The 19,578-nt window shown below is 40.7% G+C and overlaps 2 protein-coding genes across 5 annotated transcripts in view; one reads left to right on the forward strand and one right to left on the reverse strand.

The window, feature by feature from the left end:
- The window catches only part of nedd4a (NEDD4 E3 ubiquitin protein ligase a), a 34,510-nt gene extending 14,967 nt beyond the window's left edge, over window positions 1–19,543 (reverse strand). The window contains exons 1-12 of one of the 3 annotated variants that reach the window (XM_052064111.1): window positions 19,335–19,543; window positions 16,683–16,756; window positions 15,720–15,798; window positions 15,571–15,609; window positions 12,797–12,850; window positions 2,398–2,448; window positions 1,943–2,004; window positions 1,718–1,820; window positions 1,264–1,427; window positions 1,060–1,168; window positions 675–827; window positions 57–140 (exon numbers count right to left, since the gene is read on the reverse strand). In XM_052064111.1, coding sequence (XP_051920071.1) covers window positions 57–140; window positions 675–827; window positions 1,060–1,168; window positions 1,264–1,427; window positions 1,718–1,820; window positions 1,943–2,004; window positions 2,398–2,448; window positions 12,797–12,850; window positions 15,571–15,609; window positions 15,720–15,798; window positions 16,683–16,756; window positions 19,335–19,382 — 1,020 coding nt within the window. In that variant the 5' untranslated portion in view covers window positions 19,383–19,543. Of the gene's footprint in view, window positions 1–56; window positions 141–674; window positions 828–1,059; window positions 1,169–1,263; window positions 1,428–1,717; window positions 1,821–1,942; window positions 2,005–2,397; window positions 2,449–8,590; window positions 11,038–12,796; window positions 12,851–15,570; window positions 15,610–15,719; window positions 15,799–16,682; window positions 16,757–19,334 lie in introns of those variants that run through there. The other 2 variants (XM_052064110.1, XM_052064109.1) reach the window with 2 other exon arrangements.
- Window positions 1–19,578, forward strand: part of tex9 (testis expressed 9) — an 83,875-nt gene that overhangs the window by 34,089 nt on the left and 30,208 nt on the right. The gene's annotated exons all lie outside the window — the stretch shown is intronic.

The following is a 19,578-nucleotide window of genomic DNA, read 5'->3' on the forward strand; positions in this document are numbered from 1 at the left end:
TTTTTTTGGGTTGGTAAATCTGCGAAAATGAATGATTTCATAAAGGAAGGAAATACCGCTGAATTAACAGGATGCTCTTCTGATGCTGATGTGTGAAAACTTCTTGTGCGAATGGAATGGTTTGAATTGCATACATGATCCTGCAAGCAGAGAGAAGAGGATCATCAATGACAAGACTTGCCCATTAGTGTCGAAACTGGCTTTTCTCAGACACATATTACATTTTGATCCCATTATGGTTTGACTTCAGTTTTGTAATCTTAGCGCAGGGGTCAACAATGTGATGCCTGCTGGCCACGTGAGTAGCTCGCGGGTCAATCCTAAAAAAATAGGTTACCAATGATGGGACGTTGTGATTTTCTAGCATGTTGTGGAAGTGATAATGTAAACACTGATAGAGATTTATAGATTTCTAAATAAAATGTTGCACATTGATAAATATTGATGTTGTTTTCTAACGATTGTGAGAAATCATTAACATGATTCGTGTTTTCTATTATTAATTTTGAATCATAACATATACCATTCTTAAAGGTAATTTCAGCCAATTTGTTATTTCAGAAGTGTTGAGCAAAGCAGTATCCATTTGCATTCATTAGTTCCCAAGGAGCAGCTCTCAGTTTAAACGGCTGGTAAACCCCGTCTTAGAGGAATGTAACAAAGACAAGACTCACCACCTGGTGCTCACGAGCTGTGGCCCCTGGACTATAAAGGTTTCTTAGCTCCTCAGTCATCATTTGTATCGCAGGGGGAATCTGAGGTGAGGGCGACGTGAGCGGGGTGCCCTGGTTCGGATGGACTTCATCTTCTCTAAAAACCTCCCATTCCTAGACAATAGGACGGTTACAACAAACAAACAACTTTAGGTTAGGTTATTTACATATATAACGTGTGAAAATTTGTCTCTAGATAAGTGCTTAAGAAGTGCAGTCCACATTTACAGCTCAAGGTTACATAAAACGTGAACAGGTGAAGTGATTAAGCCACAAATGCGTTTGCAGTATTGTTATAATTATGAGTCATAATCACAAGTTGTTTCAGAGTAAAAAAAGAAAATACCTCATCTTGTGTCCTGGTCTCATCGGGGTCTGAGATCTGTCTGCGTGTAATATAATTCTCCGCCCTCTGCCTTGCACTGTTTTGTCGCCTTGTGTCTGCATTACTGTCACTGTTTAGGCGAAACACAAATACACTCTGACCATCACGACCGCAGCATCGGGTCAGTCTCGTACCAGAAATATGATGTCATCATCGTGTCTTAACTGTAACGTCGGTGCCCTCCACTGTGTGGTTCTGCTCTCGTGGTGGACATAGAAGGTTCTTCCCAGGTTGTCCTGACGCTCCTCCCAGCCAGGCGGCAGAACAGGTGTTTGCTCGCTCTGCATGGGGCCTGACGTGTCCTGAGATTCCAAAAAGTCCCATGCAGGCTGTGCAAAAAAAAGCAAATATATTCATGCTGCGATCTCTTTGTATATATATTTTTCCCCCTACTGTAGGGTAACTAATACATTGAACCCTAAGCTAAATATTGCAGTTGATCTTTTGCAACTCTGGTACATATATCAGAGATTTTAATCAGTTTTACACATTTTTACGTTATACGGGCATCCAGAATATAAAGTGACGTGCGTTCGGTCGTACTATATTGTGCCGTAACACTGTGGTCTATTGGAAAAGATGCAATGAGACACAGTAGTTGTTTCTAAACCACACTTACATCAGTGCTGTCACTTTGATCTGTTGATTCCTCGCCTGAACCGGGGTTTCTTGGCATGTAGGTCATTTTGAGTCGCAGATGGCCTTTAACTCTGGACTTGTGACTGCACAAAAACATTTTTTATTATAGTATTTTTGTCATGTATACATATCTTTAAAGGTGCCAATTGTTTTTTTTTGGAATGGACAACAAAAGATTAAAAGCATAAATAGACATGACATCTACCTTCTGGGATGAAGCACAAAATCCTTGAATGTGTATGGCCTTGCAATAGGTGAATTATTTGTCTGTGAAGAAGAATAACGACTGAATATTAAAACAAAAAAGTAAAATACTTTTCAATATTCCGACCGAGGCAAGGCATTTTTGAGCCATAGCGCTGTATGTACATTTTTACATGTACGTCACATGTACGTGTACGGGTTCATTTGTGAACATTTTGTTGACCATAAAACAAACGCAGTAATGTGACATAAACATCTTAGACCGTGTTTCCATAACGGGTGACAATGATGCGGAACAGACCCAACGCTAAGGGTGTTCATATTTATGTGATGGTAAGGCAAGTTGGGCAAAGCGGAGGTCTGTGCTTGTGCTTTGAACCAACTTGCATGCAGTGGCCATGAAGGATACAGCACAATGAACAAAGGACTTGTGTCTGCTCTTGGCCAATAACTTACTGGTATCTGGCTGAGAGGAATATCCACCTGTCCCAGAAAGTCATCACGTGTCTGATAAGAAAAAGACACACAAACACGTGCACGTCATGACTTGGCAGTACTGTATTAGGATACAATTTTTTAATACTCAGTCCAGTGGATATAAAAAGTCCACACACCCCTGTTTAAATGCCAGGATTTTGTGATATAAAAGACCAAGATAAATGATTTAAAAACGTTTTCCACCATTAATGTGACCTATCACCTTTACAACCTAAATAAATAATTTGAGAGAATAAGTCAAAATAAATAAATACATAAATAACCCTGCAGAATTAATGAATCATATTCAAAATCATGGTAAATAACAGTCACTACATACGAGCCACCGTTTAAAGTGCCTCTGATAACCCCCTCACCCCCCAAAACATCTTGTTTTTGTAGGCTTTGCCTGTCATTTTTATTTTTGCTTCCAATCAGTAGCCTGAACGTTTGGTGCAAACGCTATTATTTCAAACTGTTCATAATTCTGTTCACCCTGACTGAGGCCCCAGGGTCCAGCTGAAAAAGAAAAACAAAACCCCAGAGCATGATCCTGCAAACACCCTGCGTCACCTGTAGGTATGGTGTTCTCTTGGAGACAAACATGTTGTGTTTCCACTCACCATACCTTTTAAAATTATGGCCAAAGAGGTCAAATTTCGTTTCATTAGACCAGGCCAAACACCCCTAGGAAATGTGTCAAGGTGCAGGGAATTCTGAATAGTTTAAAATAGCAGTCAGTATTACCGCAAAATTCAGAAAGCAAACAAAAATACAAGGAAAAGCCAATTAGAACAGCTCGAAAGTATTCAGAGTTCGAGAGATATTTTAATGTCAGCATGTGTGTGCCGAATCTCTCTCAACCGCTTGAATTTCATTGGTTAATTCAACAAACCAGATAAAGAGGATGGGTGCACTTGGGCAGCCAGACGTGCTCAGCTGTTTATTTTTAGTTTCCCCCAATAAAAATATCGATTTTTCACAATTCTATTGAGCGGTCCCGTTTACAGGCCACATTGATGTTGGGAACATTTGGAAAAAAACATCTTATCTTGATCAACAAAAAACATTTTTTAAAAAGCTTTCTCTACTTGAAAGGAAGTTTTTTTTAAAATCACATTTTATTACGTAGATGGAACTGTGCTTAAATCAGGCACAAGCCAAATAATTACAGCAGCTGTATCATACATTTTGGAAAGTAAAATGCTGAGAGGCCTAACAGCAGAGGAGTGTCTGACGGCAGTATATGGTGTTGACGTGAACAAATATAAATCAGAGAATCCTTCATCCTAACAATAGCTCAGCTCTGAAAGTCCCGAGTGAAAAAGACACTGCCGTCAACACACGTGCCATGAACGGGTTTTCGGCTCAAGACCCAGTTTCTCCCTAGGACCCGAAAAGCCCAATTATACATGCATTTCCATTGTCAATAGGCTAGTATTGGAAAATAACCAAATGCAGGCAGACAATAAACAGACTGGCAAAGCCACAGCATTTTTATGTGATGATCAATGAAACAGAAAGTCACGTGCCAGAACATCACGCCCAACAAGACAACACTTCCTTTCACTCCATGCGTGATCACTGTCAAACGACATTTACACCATTTTTTTCAGTATTATGTATCTTGTGCACACATTTATTCTATGATCTTCAACTCCCTTTTGAATTTCCATCCATCCATTTTCATAACTGCTTTATCCTCACTAGGGTCGCGGGGGGTGCTGGAGCCTATCCCAGCCGTCTACGGGCAGTAGGCGAGGGACACCCTGAATTGGCACACAGAGACTAACAACCATCCACACCCACACTCATACCTAGGAACAATTTTGAGTGTTCAATCAGCCTGTCATGCATGTTTTTGGAATGTCGGAGGAAACCGGAGTACCCGGAGAAAACCCACGCAGGCCCGGTGAGAACATGCAAACTCCACACAGGGAGGCTGGAGCTGGAATCGAACCGGGTACCTCTGCACTGTGAAGCTAACGTGCTAACCATTGGACTACCGGGCCGCCCCTTTTGAATTTGAATAATCTATAGTTTAGTTAACTGCTAAAATGCGGCGGCGGTTATGACTATAGTCCACTGTAACCCAAATAATGGTTGATGATGGTTCTAATAATGTGTTTATTTTTTTATAGGTTGCATAATCTTTATATCTATGGACTTGACTTTTGCACAATCATAAAAAGTGTACACAGTAAAATATTTATTTATCTAAACAAGGAAATGGCATTATATAGCCTCCATATGCCCACAATGTGTTATCCAAGAACTGAGGTTCATTGTAGTTTGCTCTCATCATTAATCAATCCATGCATCTTCATCTGAATTCGATCATGTTCAAACTTGAAATACCCTTTTAGTACAAGTCAGATTCGAAAGAGCAGAAGTCAAATTGTACAAATGATCTTGAGCCTAATTGGGGAAAACGATCCTTTCAATAAAATGTCAGCGCTGAGTTTCACAGGCAAATAGTGATGGCAATCCCAGCTGGTTTTAAAAACATTGTTGGACATTTCCTTATCTGTATCATCCACCAACAATGAACGTGTACTTGGTCAATGGCAAAATTACACTTTCAAAAAGCATGCCAGAAAATTGCTGTGACTAAATTCGGCTCATTTTTGAGGTTTGTGGCAAAGAGTCAACACAGTGAGGCATCTGTGAAGCAAAGTATCGTCAGTGATATTCATCTCCACTTGGCAATGTTAAACTACTTGACAGGTGGAGCGCAGAGCTTGTGAAAGTGAATCCTCAACTTCTGACAAGCAAGCCAGCTTGTGTTATTGAAACGGCAATAGTACAAAGTGTCAAAAATGAAGCCGGCCTGATCAGGTGATTAAGAATATATTCAACAAATTCACTGACAATTTTTTCAATTGGTCATCGGCACCAAAACGACAGACGAAAATCCAATACAATGCAGTATTCAGTGTGGCCTTCTAAATAACTAGGATACAACTAGTTACCCTTCTGCTACTGCTTTACATATTTACACTGTATTATCGCAAGGCGGGGCTTGGAAAATTACTGGGCTGTGATCCTGTTGAGATTAATTCTCATAACAACGCTAACACTCCTGAAGGAATCTGGGGGAGTTCCAACTTGAACTCGGAAATATAGACAACCATGGCCCCCCCACAGAAAGGGTGGCAGGTGCACTGCACCACTTAGCCTGTCAAGCGCCTCCATAATGGCATTTAGGTCAAGTTGTATGTAGCGGATATTCATGTTATTGGTGAGATCACTGGACATTTAAATAACATCTTACATCTAATGCGATTCTAAGTCGTATATACTGTATATTTATACGCATTTGAAGATGGCTTGTGGAACTTGTGGTCAGTTGTTCATTAACTCATGACATCATCCATGTGCTGATAACAGTTGACCCAAGCGTCAAAGATATTTTTACTCAGCTTTTACACCCTACTAAACTCAATGTGAAATAAACACATGATATAGCATTTTTGCATATGGGTCTAGGTTTAATCTTTCCAGTCCTAATGTAGTCTCAATTGACTACTGAGTTCTGCTTTATCCATTATTAAATCAAGAAAAAAATATTATTAGAAAGAAATAATATTTCTGAATTCTAGTCTTCCTTGGTAAATGTTGCATATCTCCATAATCATTTTTTTCACAGCAGAGTAGTGCCTTGAGATATGAGTGATGCTACTTGGGAGTTTTTTGACAAAGGAGCCATCTTCTCGCTAATTTTTTAGCAAAAGTTAAAGATACGAGTGTTGTATGATGGCAGTAAACTCAACTTCACAGCAAGCAGCAGTTTGGCAGAACAGATTAGTAAATAGCATTTTTTTTCAATGAAAGGGACTTCAAGCTACTTATTGACTATCCCAGTTAAAGTTTACTGCCAAGCTAAACATAAAACAAAAGACAATTATTTAAAACAACCACATAACATTGCCTTCTGCTAGCTTAATGCTAACACATAATACACAGGTGTTAAACCAAAGGCATGGGGGCAGATCTGGTCCGCCACATCATTTTATGGGGCCTCGCGAAAGCAAATCAAACATGTCCACTTCTACGATAATGGCTAAAATCTCAACAAAAATTTCAACTTCTCACATGTAATAAATAAGAGAGCATTTTCTTGTTACCAAACCGCTCATTACAGAAGTTGACTTTTTTATATGGTTTCACAGTCATAACAGCCCTCCATGGGAAACGGTCACTACAATGTGGCCCGTGACAGAAATGAATTTGACACCCCTGACATAATGCATGCATTCATCCATCCACTTTCTAATCCACTTACGCTCATGAGGTTCGCAGGCGTGGTAGAGACTATCCGAGCTGTATTCGGGCACTCTACGGGGTACACCCTGAACTGGTTGCAAGCCAATCACAGGGCACCCAAACAACAATTCCCACTCACAATCACAACTTGGGATAATATGGAGTGTTCAATGAGCCTACGGTGCATGTTTTGGGAATGTAGAAGGAAACCGGAGTACCCGGAGAACACCCACGCAGGCACGGGGAGAGGATGCAAACCCCAGACAGGAAGGCTAGGCCCTGGAATCAAACCCCGCACCTCTGCAATGTGAAGTTGACGTGCGAACCAGTCGATCATCATGCCGTCACGCACAACACAAAATGCTGTTATTCACAATATCTCAGAGGTGCCCAGGAAAATGCCACATTTTAATTAATCTGAGATGTTGTTCACATACCTCAGTACACACTGCGATTCTGGTTTCCAACAGAGTTATCAACAAGGATGCTGCTGGTTTCAACAGTTGTTTTTTGTGAGCAAATGTATGCAAATCTTCAAATGGGGGTGATTACCATTATTACCTGTTTTTTTATTACCTGATTGAAAAAAGTGGGGATAAAATATCTGTTACACCTCGAGTTATAATGGCCACCAGAAATCAATTATAGTAGAGGTCATTATTTGATTAACAGCTCATGTTGCTCATTCTCCAATGGGATAAAACTCATTTTTTGTCTTATTGAAAGGAAAACCCTGCTACTCTGTGATACCGGACTGATTGCAAAAAAGAAAATCCAGGTTGAAATAATTAGCCACGATCATGACACACAATCCTCACAAAACAAGTAACAACAACAACTAAAAAAATTGGGAATTACAGCAAGCTCTTTCCAACAGATGCACTTTAAATACTGCAGACTCTTACTTGACAAGATGCTAAATGTGGGGGGGTTACACACTTGAGACTTAACAAACACGGTATGACAGGGGCACCCACAGAGGAGAGCGCACACCATGCTTTGACTGAGAAAGGCTCACGCTCCCACCCTGCCAACATTGACACCCACCAATACCATCCCACTCCATTTCCAGACATGGTTGGTGTAGCTGTGCGCTGCTCTAGTATCACACTGTTAAATTTGAATCCACGGGAATGAGCCGTGCTACAGACCACCAGACTATCTGGAGTCACAGGCAATATTTCAGAAGCACTTTATTTATATCAGCACGGTGCAGTGCTTTTCTCACCACTAATATTAGCTTGGGTAAATACTTAGAGAGATTACTCATAGTGCAAAGAGAATAATGGTATATTGTAAGCAATATAAAACAGGTTGCATGCTTACGATTCTCAAAGATAATTCATTTAGGCCATTCGAGGTTCAATATTTCAGGGCTTTTCCTTAAAAAAAATCCTTGCGAACAGATTGACAGTAAAATAAATGAATATCTGACCGATTGTCCACATCGGGGTAATTTAACTGCGTGATCTAACTACAACAATCTTAGTTACTGTCAGGCTAACTGTATAAAGTATAAAGACTCTCAGGGATAAAACCAGTGGAGTGATATGGAGCGAAATTACCATATTATATTCAATGCAGAAAATTATTCAGAACGTATCAATAACGGGTCTAGCAAAATGAATAGCCTTGAACAATGAACAAGCAAAATTAAGGTTGAGATGAGCAGTGTTTTGCTGACACATACGTTTGTGTTGCACGACTCGGCACCCGTCACACTCTTTCAAAAAAATGTCACTAGAAGCTGTGAGAATCTTCTTCAACCGGTTTAACAACATTATACACAAATGAAAACTACCTTTGTTAGCCTGCCTTCAGGGGGGAAGGAAGTCTGAAAGAAATCATTGAGTTTTCAACTCAGGGATCAGGAAGCAACAGGCATCGTTCAAACAAAGACACTCACCTCAGCACTTGGACTTAAATTCTTTGCAGCACTGTTCCCTTTGCAGCTTGCGTCTGTATCATTCGGCAAGCTCGGTAACTTAGTTGGACAGCATGGAGACAGATGAATATGCACGTGCGGAGAGCACGTACTACCAAGTTTTGTGTTTGAAACATGACATGAAATCCCAGTGTTAGGATAGGGCACCTCCAGGGAAAAGCTGCGTTGTATGGCACGGTGGCCATGGTTTTTCTCGAACTTTTCTCGCCCCTTTGCTAAGCCGCATAATTTTTCCTCTGACGGTTTCACAGATGAGAACAAACAAGCCGAGGTACTACGGTACAATTTTCTCTTAGTGTCGCGCTCAGTCTCAGGCTCTGCAACTGAGTAGGGAGCATCAAGCCATTCCGTATTGACTTTGCACGATGACGCTGCTCCTTTCCCAGCCGGAACTGGTCTCTGATGGGCAAAGTGTAGCAGAACGCTTCTTGAGCAATGATGAGAGTTATCATGAGATGATAACTGCTCCATCGTATCAGTCCTGTCCACCACTTTGTATTTAGATTCGTCTTGGAAGGGAACATTTAAGTGTACCATATGTTTACTGTCCCGACACTCAGATGTAGGGTTTCCCTTGAGACAATGTAGGCCACTTGTAGATGTAGAAAACTCTTTTTTCCAAGTCACTTCCTCGTCATCCCGTGAGGAATCAGTGGCAGATGTCTGGAGAGGGGCTCTTGTTTCAAGCAGAGCAGGAAAAGCAACTGGGTTTACCGGAGAAGCAGGTGGGGTGCTGCAGGGGCTCTTGGGGAAAATAACCAAGGAGGAACAACGTCTCAGGGGAACTTTGGACTTGCAGCAGAGAACACTCTTCTCTTGGGTAGTCCTGTGTTTTTCTGGAGCCTCTGACTCAAAGATACTGTTGCTACTCCAGTATCCGGCATCGCTGGCCATACTGCTGCTACACGAACCCCCATCTGAGCCTGTAACCGCTCCTTTTTCAATAGTCCCAGGGTCTCCATCCCCCACAGTGCCATCCGGGTCTCCATTGAGCGTGGCGCAGGGCTGTAGCGAGATCTGCACAATGCTTTTTTGACTACATCCTTTTGTTTTAACCCTGGGTATCAACACTGAAGAATAGCGATGTAAATTTCCATGGTCAGGTGACAGCGAAGTCACCTTGAAGTGTAGAGAACTGTGCGCCAGACTCTCTGCGAGGCTATCAGCTGACAAAATGACTCCACTCTCCTCACCATGGCTGCTGAGACACTCTGACAGCGGGTCGGTGTGGCTTCTCTTTGACGCGAAATCCAGACGGAGCTGGTGTGCCATTCGTTTAACTCTCTAACCCCTGCAGCACTGAGGTGCGCTGCATGATAATTGTTGGCGGTTGGGAAAAAAAGTAAAGCAAAGCAACTGCTCCCCGTCGGGCTCTGCGATCACAATCATTAGTGGGTGTAGATAGCCAAAATAGCTCTGGTGACATCCTACATTCCACTCCAGGCAGATCGCAACTTTTACTTAGAGGAGGTCAGTGGTTCTGTTTGGAGATGTGACCCAAATACGTAACCTTTTGAAATGAGCAATTCCCAAATTCTTCTGAAGTTAAAAGGACAGACACTTTGCCACTGAAGTGATTAATAACCTTAACCTTTCAGCTAGTTACGTTCAACCCGGGTTCCAGGCTGTTCAGTGTCTCAAAGTTCCGGTCTTGTCCAAAAGCCTCACTCAAGTGAACAGCCGAATCCAAAAACAACACTGTATCCTACTATGTTGCATCTCAAACCGAAGGACTGTTACACTGTTACCTCTGCCTCTGCCCTCTCACTCTCAAGACTCTTACTTCCTGCTGCGGCTAGGCTTCTAATCTTTCTGCAGCATGGTGCCCTCTCAAATATTTTTACTCGCTGCTATTGTATTTCAGGAAATCAAAGGAAATTAATCTAAATGACTCTCTTGAAAACACGGGCGGTAAATAAAATCACATAACCAATATCATTCAATGGTTCTTCGCTTGCATGACTTTGCTAGCAACAGAAATAAAGTTGTAAATCTGTAACATTATCTGCCCCCCAACAGAAAATAGAAGATAAGAGCAAGGGCGACCTGATTTGACTGTGGCGTGACTACTGTTATACGACACCTCGTGTAACTGTCTGGACTGGTCTGATTTCCTTTCACTGCTGTTGCTGTTTATTAATGGTGGGCTATTGTGAACCAGGTTGTGCTATTTAAAATGACCATGCTCTAAACCTTGTGACCGGCTATTAATTGATGGTGCAGGGAATAAATTATGGATGACGCATGTGTATTTCTGTCCAGTCATCTGTGGTAGCACAATGACCCGCCCTGCCTCTGAGGTACTATTACAATGTACAAAGTAATCTCGACACCTTTATAATGGTTACATGGCTCTATTTTAAGGCAGAAAAAGCCCAAAGGATCGCCACGATGTTTTAATATTATTTGATTATAAAACCCTTGAGAGATCGTGGGCAGCATGAGTAGCAATGTCATACACTTGTCACTGTCATTCAAGATATGCTGTCATGAAACATACAAGGCCTAATAGTAGACAAAAGGCGAAGCTGTAGCTATTAGTTAAAAAAATAAAAAATAAAATAACTACCCTCCCCATTCCATTGCAGTTGGTGTCATTTTGTAGTCCATCAATCAATGCAAGCAGTGTTTCTAGCTCCAACCAACACTACCTAAGAGTACTGTCCCATGCCAAGGCAATTAGTACTCCCAAAACAGGGTGATGAAAAGCGGTATTGTCAATAGCCATGATTTTTGTGACTTTGACTTTTGACAGTGAAAATGTAAAACAATGCAGACTGAACTGAAGGTAGCAGAAACAAAGAGCTTTTTGAAAACTTAGACGTGGCTCAGAATCACATCAGATACAGATATTAGATCAAGGGAGGTTTTTACTTGCCATAATTTCATACACTAAGAGTGTTTTGACAAGCCTTGGGCAGGACACTACTGTCATCTGACACAATTTGAACCAAGGAAATACCCAGCGCATTCCGGTCAAGAGCCTTGTTTGTTCATGGTTTACTAACTCGCATATGTGCATGGTACACTGCATTTATAAGGTGGTTATTTTTGTCTATTTTAGCTAACAAAATTTGAGGGCTAGAACTCATAATGAGTTGATTGATCATTTCAATTCTAATTTGTAGAAGTGATTGTTAGAAATAGCAAAATGGAGGGGAGCCTAGGCACTTTTTATTCAGTAACATCTTGCTTTTGTTCTAAAGTGAAACGACATGATGTGTGAATTTGAGCTACTTCCTTGCAGACCTCCACAATGGCAACTCCTCTAGGCAGCATGATGTTCCTGGCATCAAATCAGGAGTTCAGAGAGTCTCACATCCACCATGTAAACAAGAATTTGAAAATGCATTTTTGGCAAATACATTTTATCGCCAATCTCTTCACATGATCTTTCTGAAAGTGTTTTATGATGCACTAGTCACATGCAAAACCTCACATGAACGAACATTCACATTATCTGGACACAACAGCCCATGGGACGTGAGAGCCGTTTCATTTGTTTTTAACTCCTTTAGGCAATGTGTGCTGGGATGATCCCCCCACCCCCAAATAGAGATTTACCCGTATTTACAGCTTCAGAAAATACGGAGCTGCGTTTGTCAAACACTATGTTGTACATCATGGCAAAATAAGGGCCGCTTAATCTTTAACAGGCAGTCAAACCTAACTTCACCTTTCCTCACATGCCAAAATACAACATCATTACCTGCAACCATAAAATATGACAAAATGAAATACTAATATTGTTTCATAGTTTGAATTTCAGTGTACAAAAAATTCCTTTGTAACACTAAAGCCTACCTCTAAAACCTCAGGAAAATTGCCATAATCTCATTAGCCAATGTGTTGTAAGGAACAACACCAGAACTATCCACTCAGGCATGATTGTTGTAGTAGTTCTCTAAGTTTTGGTCCAAGGTAGAAGACAACAGTATGAACTCGAAGGGCCTTCTGAACAGGACCAGTATTTCAAGCGGGTGCATAAAGTTCCCAAACAATGCAGATTGTCTAAATGTTCTCAGCGGATACAAATCCCAATAAATTAATCCCTATGCTTTGTACGACAGGCACGTACAAAGCAGCAATTAGATGACAACATTGTGGAACATTGCAGTCAGCCAAGCGGGCAAGTCATATTAGGTTGGATATGTGCATATCACTTACCAGGCGGTTTTCATCAAACACCTCCAGCAGGAGGCGGTGCTTCCTGGGATGGACCTAAAATATAAAGGATACCAGAACCACTTAATAAGATAAGATATCCTTTATTCGTCCCACTGGGTTAATGACTGATTAGCTGTGTTCAACGACGCTACATATTCAGCAAGGATAAACGTTTAAACGGAAATTGCAGGTTCATGGTACAGTACATTCATGAGAGCAAGGTGGAATCACGGTTCGTATTAGCACATCATCATGAGTTGAGGTTATATGTTCTCCAACTTGGTCGCACATTCTTGGAACATGAACGTTCGCTTTATTGAAGACACTCAATGGTGCGTCTATGTGAATGTGAGCACGAGCGCTTGATTGCCTCAATGTGCCAAAGGGGTTGAAACGACGAGATGACGCGTTGACTTTACAACTCTGCAATGATGGTTACATCCCGAAGTCTATTAATTGCATATTTGGCGCATTAACAACATTGACTCATCGCTGAAATAAACAGGTGGTGGATTTGTGCAGCAAACTAGCAGCGCTACCTAAAGTGTGTGCAAACATTCTACTAAAAATGAAAGCATGGTGGCACGCTCACTTGCAAAATATACAAGTATAACCTCAAATATAATAAATGCACATTCATATAAAAATGATTGTATACACTCAAAGTTCTAGACTGAGATCATTTTGGGCGCCAACAGTATCTCTAAATGGTACCCCCCCCCCCCAAAAAAAGAACCCCCCACCCCATTCTAGGGTTATGGGAGGGAGTCTCTGCAACTCTAAAAACATCCATTTGGTTTAACAATAGACATTCGGCACATCGTGGTATGAACCAATCAGAGAAAGCGAAGGGTGCAGCTACCCTCTCATTGGCTGTGGGCCACATATTCGCACGTGTCCATTTGGAGATGCAAGTGCTGCAATCTGATAGGGGTAAGACCAAAACTTCCATCGAGGACCGGGAAGATTGTCAGAGGAGCGAAGCGGCAGAAGCTACACTTGTTTAGGGAATGAGGCGGCTTGAGACATGGATTTAAGCTGACATTGCATCATTAAAACGTGTCACAAATGTGTGTCGAGCATGCTCGTAAATATGTACATCGCCTTGTGTTTGTTCCTCACGTATTATGCTGAACAAATGCAAAAACAGAGTACAACTATCATTTGCGTTTCAAGAAATGCTGCCTTCTTTGATAGGCTGTACGAAGTGGCTCTGATCAGCTTATCGTGATGTCACTATTCACAAATTGATGTTGTTACTTGGCATTTATTCGAAACCAACTCGGAACTTGATTGCCTGTTAAAGTACTCGTGACTCTGAATACCTTTGTGCCAAATGTTTAATATTTGCTGAAGCGCAATTTTGTGAACTGAGCCTGAGCCCGCTTTATTATTTTATTTATTGTTCTACATTTCAATGCCCAAGTTTAATGTTTTTGAGAGTAAAACATTCTTTGCTCTTGAAAAGCATATACTCGATTCAAGATGGTCGATCATAACATTAAAAAAAAAAAAACAACAACAACATCAACGATATTATCGTTTATCATGAAATATATCAAATGTGTTATTGTGACAAGCCTGGGTAAGTGACCTACGCCCATCAGATATTGAGTGGAAAGAGCTCCAGATGATAAGAATGAGTGACAACTTCTTGAATGTTAAACCCCGATATGTTCAAAAGCCAGAACTAACAGTCTGTCACAGAGCACGACAAGCACCGATACGTTTGAGCAAGTTAGCCATCTTGTGGAATTGTGCTTCAAATAAAGAACTTAATGATGATGACCAGATTGTTGCATAATCAGTTGTTTTGGTGAAATCAATAAATGACTAACTCATGCTTTAATGCGGACACACCTCCCCCCCTCCCCCCATTCACTTGATGGGACATAAATCTAAATCACTGAATCTACATCACTTATAATATTCGAAAAACTGCACTCAATCGGCACCAAAATGTATCTGGACATCTCTACTTCAACCCACTCCAGCCTCTGAAAATATCACAACAATAAGCCTCTCCATAAGCGCTCACTAAGAGCATGAAAAAAAATGTGTACATGGGGTGCTAATCTTTTTTTCTCACATGAAGTAAGTGCCAGTGTTTGCGTCATTCAATTGGGCCTTTAGGGATGTTGAGTCAGTGAACGAGAGTGTAGGCTTTACTGGCTGTTAGTTGACTAAACAGTTAATTTCTCTGTGTTGAGAGAGCGCATCTGGTGTGGTCAAGGGCGTTCAGATGTAATAGGACCGCGTGTTCATTTTGTTACCTTTGTTCAATAAAGCAACTTTCAGTCCACAGGCAGCTGCGTCTATCCTTGACCGCCATTTGAGGGCTTACAATTTGTTTTAACTAGCAGCGGTAGGCTATATTAAATTAACTGATTATGTAAATGTGCGGTTGTGCAACTTCAGCCAATTGCACTTTGCAATAGGCACTTGCCACTTTAGGTTCTTCTAGTAAGTGTGAAATGATATTCTGTCTTTTATGTATTGGTAGTCTTTCCACCTGGATCAATTTTTTTTGCTCTTTGGTAACATTTAATGTAGAAAATAATCACTGTGAAATCCTACAATGCAGTCAAAAATCCGTAATAAATAAAAAGTATACAGGATATAAAAATCTGCAATAGAGGGACGCTGCAAAAAAAATGACGCGTGCAACATGTTGACTACTGAAAAAAACATGAATGACATTACCCATCAATCTGTGCTTCGATAATCAGTGGACGGATAATATGTTCGTGTGTTGCAATTTAATATATACTTACTCGAAAATAGAATTCCTCGTTCCATTTTGGATCCAGTGACTTCAGGTAATGGGAGATGAGCAAAAAAAAAAAAAACAACAACAACAAACACATGAGTACATCCATTAACACATGCATTAGAACCGCAAAATATGCGTGTGCTCTGTCACCTTTTTAATTGTTTTCGTTTGGTGAGTTGCTATTTCCCCACTGCAAGGATCGTAGAGAGACAGTCTTGTGTACGGGTCACTGTAAAAGAAACAAAATATATTGAAATGTGGACATGAAGTCAACATTGACCTGCAGAGGACAGTTGTGTCTAAGTATGTATTGCATTAGTGGTTCTCCGTGAAAGGGATATGACCAAAGTAACATTAATATAATGGTTCAGCTATTTTTTACTGCACACAAAATTGACTGTAATGGTTATTTCATAATAATTTGGGTCAATGTAACACACATTAAAACCACATTTAGTCTCATATTGCCCATTAGTCTTAGACCAGTGCATTAGTAATGCATTAGCAGGCTGGAGGCACACTGCAATTTTACCAATTCATATCCATAACTCTGCGAAGAATTATGCTAGCAATTATTTTTGAACTTCTTTTGATAAAATACACCAATTCAAATACTAAATGTAATTATTAGAAAACTGCTTCTTTTAGCAGAACTAAATGTGGCTGGTAACTAATAGAACCGTTACATATTAACCTTCATAGCTCCCAGAGAAACCAAGAACATTTCAAAGGTCAGAGAGCTTCAAGAAAAATAAACAGATGTTTAAAAAAAAAGTTGCAGGACGATATTGCAAATTTAAGTATACATTTTGTAACTTAGAATTTTTTTTTTCCGTCTCAATGAGATTATGGAGAACAAATACAGTCTTTAAAATTCACAGATAGTCATAAATGCATTCTCATTACCGAATGCTGTAATGCGATGAGACAAATTCTGATGTATAAAATTATTGTGTGCGGAAAGGCAGCAGTTAGAGCTGCTTCACTGATGACATTTTTTCCCCAAAGGGAACAGTAAAGTTCATCCTGATATTTTTGTGGCACTGAATACAATTTAAGATCACAATATGACATTGATTATAGTCGTTGTGGTCCCTCAAATATTTGACTTACCTTGCCCCAAGGATATCTTTTTTGGCGAGTCCGATCCCAGCAATGACCTCGATTTTAAGGACTCTGGATTCACCCTAAAATCAACAATAAAAGAATGAAATTATCAAGCTAAGTCACATTTATTTATACAGCCCTTAATCACTAAAACAGTCTCAAAAGTGTTCACATGCCTACAGTTGACAAGTATTCACAACATAGGGGATGTTGACCTTAACCCCAAGGAGGGCAAGGAAAATCTCCACCAAAAAAAACATCTGCCGAAAAATTTGAAACCTTGAGAAGGGGCCGCAAATGGGAGAACCCCCCCGCCACCCACCCCCCTCTTCCAGGATGACTAGGCTGCAATGGATGCCGAGGGGGTAAGATTTGACACAATATGGTACTATACAATGTTTGTTACAATTAGATAAAATTCCATTGAACAAGATGCACACGATGTTACTTTTTTCGAGATGCTATTGGGTGGAATCAAAAGTCGGAGGTATACTACTGTACTTGATTCATCACTCCCTACAACTATATAGTGCACTGTACAGTGCTAATTTTGTACTGCATATCAAATGTATAACAGGCAGAAGAGTTATGGCTACCGATAATTTCGGGAGATTCCTGAACAGCTGGTCAATTTTTTTCTTTCTTCAAATCCGACCTGTGTCATTTTCATATGCGGGCCGAGATTGGATACGTATTGGATTTTTTTGCAATCCGACTTCAGTCCGAACGGCTCGTTGCATATATCCAACCGATGCATCATCACAAGCAATGTTGCCTCTCAATTGCGCGCATGAGCACTATGCACAAACTACATTTCTTCACTCATTCCTTCATTTCCACTCCACTTTAATCTAAAACGAGGACACCTGACTATTCCCACATCCGTGACAGTTTTAGTAGTGAGACCGAGTATGCGCACTCAGTTATACGATAATTTGATGCATACATTGACACACATTCACTCACACCGACCGCAGAAGAGAGGCGGCAAGCGAGGTGTGGACCACTCCATTCAGGAAGTCCAAACATGGACATAGTTTACGAGCCCCTTAAATGACGCTCTTTGGCGGTTTCAAAGGTCAGGTGACTAGGAACTTGTTTGTTTTATTAAATGACATGTTTTCCATTATTTATGAGTGGATAATGTGTGACCATAGTTATACAGAATGGGTTAATTATGCTTAAAAAAAACATGCGTGCGAAAATAGAAGTAACAAACCTGGGCCAGTTTTGTGTCATAAATCTCCATTTGATGATGTGATGTATTTTGATATAAAGATAATGTGCTTTTTTTTCACAACATACTACATCACATACCTTGTTATGATCGCAGGTTTTGGACAGGTGTGATACTACATGCAGCAATGATGAAACGTCATCTTGAGAGGACGCCTCCAAGAGATAGGGAGATCGAAAAACCTCACCTGATTCCCCCCCAAATATTCCTAACTGCTTCGGCATCGCTCCTCAGTAGAGATGGGACGATAAAAAGATGACCATATTTACTTAAGTAAGCCTTATGTTGTGAGTACATTCAGAATCTGATATGAGCTTTAACAGTTTGGTCGTGTATCAAGGACTGAGAATGCATTTGACATCTTGATGTCCATCATAAAGTCCTTCTATTAGTATGCTCTTTATCCTCACTTTGCATGACAATTTCGCTCACTAATGTTTTCTCCCCTCCAGTACTGTCCTCTATTACCGTGTAATATTTCTGCACACAAGTAGGACTTTTATGGCATACTAATAGAACTACAAATACCACTGAGGCAAAAAAAAAGTGGTAATTTTGGTGCAGGACGAGGCTGCTAGCGTGTGACACTTGCCCACGAGTTGGGCTAACTAACGTTATTTGTGCAGCACAGTAATTTACGAGTAAAGTCTCACTGCATGCTCGTAGGACAAAAGTTGTACAAACATTAGATAACAGCATTACTAATACGACTCTTACTAGTGCACCATCGCCATTCAACAGGTGTGCTTAATGGTACGGTGTTACAAGCAGCGGTGGAAGGCAAAATACATTACAATATTGCACCCAAGTAGTTTTTTTTTAGGTATTTATACTTGAGCATTTCTTTTGTGACAACTTTTTATTTCTGTACTCCCTTCTGTATTTTTCGACTGTGTACTTCTGTACCCCCTTCTGTACTAGTCCTTACTTTGTCACAATACTTGCCGTTCACTGTATAAAAATCCCAGTCCAGTACTGTACAGTGAATTGGGAGTAGAGCATCAGTGATTCCGAAAACAACCTGTGATTTTCATCACGTAACCTTCGGTGAAAGTTTCTTTTGACGTCACATGCCGATGACGTGTACAAGATTTCGCAATGACCGACAAAAAAGACATGACGATGGGTTGTCTCAAAACAGGAAGTCTTCTAGAGATGAATAAATCTTGAGTCCGAAACACTGCAAAACCTTTCTTTAAAAAAACAACAGTTCTGTCAACTTTTTAAGCAGACTTGACACAAGTAGTCAGTTGGAACAAGTAAAACGCAAACAGTAGTTTCTGTGTTGGCGCTAATTAGCTAATTGTCGAGACGTTAACCAGTTCCTCGGTAGCCAGCTAGCTAAAAGGAGGAGTGGTCACGTAAAGTGAAGCAAGTCGACGTTCACCGCCGCCAAAATCTGTTGAGAGACTTTCTGTTACCTCCTCGTCGCTCCAAAGTCCTCGGATATCTGACGAAAGTGCGGCCATTATATTCCAAACTTTCGCCTCGCAGGAGAAGAGAAAATGGCACTTATTCTGACTCGCGCACAGTTCCCAGTTGCGACTGTTGAGATGATTTCCTCTGTATGTTTACGCGAGGAAGTGCGACATGGCGGTCACTCCCTCGTTCCATCCCTCCCGACCTCCCGCCTTCACAGCCTCCTCCTCCTTATACTTGAGAAAA

The sequence above is a fragment of the Hippocampus zosterae genome, chromosome 4 (genome assembly GCF_025434085.1).
Source record: "Hippocampus zosterae strain Florida chromosome 4, ASM2543408v3, whole genome shotgun sequence".
NCBI classification, from domain to species: domain Eukaryota; kingdom Metazoa; phylum Chordata; class Actinopteri; order Syngnathiformes; family Syngnathidae; genus Hippocampus; species Hippocampus zosterae.